General features: G+C 42.9%; 1 protein-coding gene across 1 annotated transcript; it reads left to right on the top strand.

Moving 5' to 3' along the window:
* The first annotated feature begins 603 nt into the window (after window positions 1-603).
* LOC124707807 (uncharacterized protein At5g19025-like) lies at window positions 604-5,395 on the top strand. Its single transcript, XM_047239501.1, has 2 exons — window positions 604-1,343; window positions 5,148-5,395. Exons 1-2 carry the CDS (start codon window positions 604-606, stop codon window positions 5,185-5,187), a joined length of 780 nt encoding a protein of 259 aa, XP_047095457.1. The 3' UTR covers window positions 5,188-5,395.
* The last annotated feature ends 215 nt before the right edge of the window (window positions 5,396-5,610 follow it).

Below are 5,610 nucleotides of genomic sequence, written 5' to 3'. Positions count from 1 at the left end.
ATAGCCTTTCTCATCTGTTTGGAATTTAGCTAAATGGTATTCGTCGGGCGCTCCACTTACATGTTTTTTCAGGAGATATTTCTTCCACCGTATTAAAAAAGGTATATTTAGAGAAGAAATATGAGATCACCCCACTAGTATTTTGGAGCTGTGTTTTTGGCGCACTTGGACAAGATCATGTTTTAGGAGGTGATGCACTTTGGACAAAATTGTTATTGACAAGTGAAAATACCTTGGTTTTTCAAGTCAACAACAATGAAAGGGGAACGCCTCATCTATCCTGATTCAACAACTATACCTCATCCTCTCCTGGAAAACAAAAATAAACATATTCTCAGTTATCTTTTGAGATGGCGTATTATTATTTTTGACTTGAGATGGCGTATTCTTCCTTTTTGTGACTTGAGATGGCGTATTCTCATTTGTTAGGAAAAGAAAAGAGAAGGAGGAAGAAAAGAGCAAGACCAAAACCCCAAGCGGAAGGGAAGGCAGAAAGGGAAAGCCATAAACAAAGGCAAGCAAAGTATCGGATCCCGATTAATGAAATCTCCCCCAAATCCCCTAGATTAATTCCCCACCCCACAGCCCCCCGCCGGCCGCGTCATGCTCCGGCCATTCCCCTCTCACCACCACCACCACCATCGCCCCCCCGCCGCCAGCCCGCCCTCCTCGGCCGCCGCCGCAGCCATGGCGCCGTCCTCCTCCCGCTCCGGCGGCGGGGGCGGGGCCCACTTCTCCTTCTCCCTCTCGCCCTCCTCCTCCTGCAGGCACACCCCGTCCTCCGCCACGCTCGATCTCCTCATCCTCCTCCTCGTCCTCTTCTCCCTCGCCTTCCTCCTCGCCTCCTCGCTCGCCCACGTCTCCCGCTCCCTCTCCCCGCTCCTCGCCTCGCCCCCCGCCGCCGCCGCCCTCGCCTCCGCCGCCGCCGCCCTGCCCTACCTCGCCGCCGGCCTCCCCTACGTCGCCGCGGCCGCCGTGCTCGCCGCCGCCGCCTTCCTCTCCTGCCGCCGCCTCCCGCGCCGCCGCTGCCGCAACCCGCGCTGCCGCGGCCTCCGCAAGGCGCTCGAGTTCGACGTCCAGCTCCAGAGCGAGGACGCCGTGCGCGCCGGCGCGGGCAGCACCGTCGGCGGCGCCGACGCCGCCATGTGGGGCGAGATCGACACCTTGCCCTGGAAAGGCGGCCAGAGCGGGAACAATCCCGACTACGAGTGCCTCCGCGCCGAGCTCCGACGCATGGCCCCGCCCAACGGACGCGCTGTCCTGCTCTTCCGCAACCGCTGCGGCTGCCCTGTGGCTAAGCTCGAGGGCTGGGGCACACCCAAAAGCAAGCGGCGGAGTAAAAAGTGAGACCTCATTCACCATCTCTCTTTTCTTTGCAACCCATGAATTACGTCCAGTTACACAATCTCAACTCCTTATTAGAGCTTCACGATCTCGATCTCGATCTCTTTGGGAGTGATGAAAATATAGAGATTCCATACATGTTCAGTCTAAGTGCTTAACATTTTATCTGTTTCTCTGGGATTCAACAGTAGGTATGCACTGGTTCTGATTTAGGATGTATGCCGGTTCGATAAGTTTTGATTTAGTCACCATCTATTTTTCAAGGCCAGCGAACCTGTGGTCTGTCACCGTAGTATTTTTGTAATAGTTCGTCTGCCATAGGGAGTTGGGGTGCAAGCTAAGATACCTAACGAGTACCATTCTCAGTTGGTGGGGATGTAAATGCTCAAAGTCATAACTGCTTTTTTATTTTCTATTTTTTGCTTGATCTGCTGCATTGTTTTCAGAAAGGGTGTACTTCAAACTGTAACTTTCTGCTACCTTCTTTGCAAATGCATCTAGATAAGCTAGGTAAATGTTGATGAACGGCATCCCTTGTTAATTTATATTCCATTATCTTTGGTGATATCTAGATTTCATTTTTTTCATGGCTGATGTTAGTATATCACACACCTTTGGTGGCATCTATGCTACATGAGGTTAAATGGTTACTGGATTCTACATTTATTCTGGGAGGTTTGTTGTAGATACTTAAGCCTAATTGTAACTAGATAAACTTAATCTCAATTTAGGAGCTTGTGGGACTTAACCAAGTTGAGCATTTTATGCTTTTCACTTACCAAGTTAGAGGAAGATGGTCACTTAATCTGGTTATCTGTATTTTTAGGAGGTACTTTCAGAGTATGTAGTTTAGTGTCAGTTCTTACGGAATTCACTAGTCAGGAGTGCCTCTTGGGATTGTGACAATTGGTTCTGCTAGGCCCCAAAAGTTCCACTACTACATGTCTGCATGACTTGATAATATTTATGGCATCCATCAATTGGCTACAAGTCATTATTAACGGGCTAATGGCTGCCAAATTGTGGTATCCTTTTGCCATAAGTTGAGTTCATTCGCTCCATCGATGTTTCCCGGTCTTGCTATTGCTGAGCAAATCGATTGTTGTCATGTGATCACACTTCGACACAGTTTTCTCCACTTCCCACATTGGACACACATCCTCAGTGAAACAAAAAAATTTAAAAACTCATATGCTATGTTATCCAGGGTCTTTTTCGGGAAAAAAGTGCTCTAGGATGTCAAGTAGGGAGACATATTATTCTTTGAGTGCTCCTTTTCATTTTATTAGTGCAAAATGCATTTGTTTGCCTAAAATTGATTGAGACAGGAAGTACAGCCGTACCATCTCAAATCTTATCTGAGGAAGATGCGATATTATCTCTCATTGGCATTTCCCTTTTAGAGTAACATGGTACATCAAGGACACTGTCTACTTTGGTTGAGGTGGTTCATGTTTGATTTATAATTTGACGAATTTCTGGGCCCAGTGTTTATCTTTTTGTGGTCACAGCTCAATTGCTTATGTGTTCTTAGCTAGGTGGCCTGAAAAAGCCGATACCACCAGTGACCGTTTTGCCGAAAACAATGATACTATGTTTATAATATAACAAATACTATATAAGTAGTAGAGATTAGTGTTTTCTTATGAGGAAAATACAGGAATTCGGACAATACCCCCAGAGATCATTTTGCCGAAAACAATGATACTATGTTAATATAAATATATAATAAATATAAAAAGTATGACATTTCATGTGAGGGCAGGGGAATTGGGAATGATATGGATTAAGAAAAATCCAGTACAGCATGTAATAAATGAACTCCCCTGCCGTTTGCGACATATATCTCGATGAAATGAAGAGTTGATGGAGTCAGCATAATGAACTGGAACCAAGAGAAGAGTTTGCAACTTTGCACAAGAAAGCTATAGCTTTAGCGCATAAGTGAGAGAAGTAGCAACACAGAAATGAGGTGGTATTGTGGGAATAAGTAAATAATAGTTCAACCACTTACTGCATAATGATAAACCACATCAGCACAATCAGTTGATGCACAATACTGTTCAAGACTTCGAGTTAAGTGGACCATAAATATTACGTAAGGTACCCAGGTAAAAGACACGACGAATCAAGATTGTTGTGTCCAATTGTTGCTTCTATCCACTGTTGTTAATGTTGGTTGGGGTCCAGTATCACCAATCGCTTTCCCTCCGTTTCCCCGCCATCTATAAGCAAAGTTTCTCTAGTGAGAGATTTGCTTGCAGGAGGAATCCAGGATCACATGAGCATTCCTAATCTATCTCCTTCAATTCCCCACATTCTTATTGGAACTTTGTTCTATTCTGATTTCCTTGTAGGAGGTGTAGGTTGTGTCTTGTGCTGTGTGCATGTACTAAATCTTTGGCACATGCCACACATCTTGCGTTCATCATACAAGAATCTATTGCAATCAAATTTTATGCAGGAGTACAAATTCTTATAAAACGAGTAAAATTTATAACATATTTCCAGCGAACTACGGAGGAAACCATGAGCGCTTCAATCTCATTCATTACAAACAGATGATGTTGGCCATCCGAGTAGCACAAAATGTTTATTTCTTGATCTTAGCGGAATTACTATTATATCCCCGCAATTGCTTAGGATCTTGATGAAACCTACCCTCAGTGGTGTCATGCCCATTTAATCCACTTCCAACGAAGTACCAAAGAATTGTAAGGTCTAACACCTATTCTGATATCTCCTTTTAAGTTTTTGGAGTACTAAAGCAAACTGGTTATAATGACATGCCTGAAAGACGTGGACGCCCGAGCCAAAAAAACATGTGAATAACACTTAAATTGTGGGCACTAGGATATTCATTTATTATGTTTAATTAAGAGAACAACGGTGTATTAGTGTGTTACCAATATAATGTGTTACCAATATAACTGTCAACAACTAGCGTAACGCTTATTTTCGTGAAACTGAATCTCCTTTTATATCTATAGTTTTGTATGATAAATTTAGTTAACATTCACCTTTCTATGTGGCGAATGGAAATCCTTAATACTGCCACAGCTCTTGTATGTTGCAGGAGAAGGATGCATTTCATTGTATTGCATCATGACTTGTTAAGATATCAACTTCTTCAGTTCAGTTAAAAAATTGAGAGTGTCCAGTTAGGATATAGGCTTCTGGCCCTGTTTCCTGTGACTTTTTTTAATCGAATTTAACCTCAAAATCTTCTTAAAAGTGTTCGAGCCAAAACCATGCTAATAGTTTCATTATGTCAATATTTTTTAAGTCACCCTCAAAAGGTTTTCTCTTTGAAAAGTGTAATTATATACGCTGTTATTTTGCATGCACTTGCTTGCTCATTTTTCTTGATTGTGCTACACCTTGTGATGAGGGAAATTTGATATGCAAATATTTTTTAGCTGAATCAGATGTTTCGAACCAACCCATGTTCTTTTCTGGAATTCAGTGCTCAACTAATGTTATTTCTCAGCAATCAGCAATACTATCACCTGTGAAATTGCATTCTTGGCTTGAATGCTTATGTTTTTTTTGTTAATGTGCTGTTAATCTTGTCTTGTCCTATGGTTGAAATATCTTATCGTAGGTATCTATTTAGTTGGAGAACTTTACACTGATTCCAGTTATATTTGATGTTAACTTCAAAGTAGAGGTCAAAATATGTACAAGTGTTTTCGAAAAGCTACCTTGAATCCATAACAAGACCTAAGTGCACATGCACTCCAGTTTGTTTTCCCAGGAGGCTAACCACTTTCCTGTTTTGCTGTTGTCTTTGATGGTTTCAGGGGCACGCAAGGTTCTTTCCTGGACGGAGGGGTGCGATGAACAGAGGCCTGCTAACCGTTGCTGGTTTAGGCTACCATGGAATATTTGTTGAATAATACTTCCAATGAAAGATACATCAATTACAAGTGGTTGCACCATAATTGTACTGTTAGACTGGGGTTCTCTGAATCTCAGACAGAAATACTGATATGAGACAAACGCTGCAATAATGATAGACTGTCAAAGAAAGAAAATTAAACGTTGGATATGCACTGGTGTTGCCCTTTTGCCTTTTTAATTGTTCCGCCATGTTGGTATTTGGTTGATTGCCTGTCGCGGCCCGTGGTATCAGTGTGGAAAAAAAAAATCAGAGTAGTGGATTGTTTTTGGAATGTTGGTCAACAGATGGAGATGGGGTATGATGGCCAATTTGGTTCATCGCTCTCGTACATGTTATTGAACTCTACAACACATTTTTTTCTA

This window comes from Lolium rigidum, chromosome 4 (assembly GCF_022539505.1).
Source record: "Lolium rigidum isolate FL_2022 chromosome 4, APGP_CSIRO_Lrig_0.1, whole genome shotgun sequence".
Taxonomy (NCBI): Eukaryota; Viridiplantae; Streptophyta; class Magnoliopsida; order Poales; family Poaceae; genus Lolium; species Lolium rigidum.
Note: the sequence above shows the minus strand (reverse complement) of the source record. Positions and strands in the feature narration are given on the sequence as shown.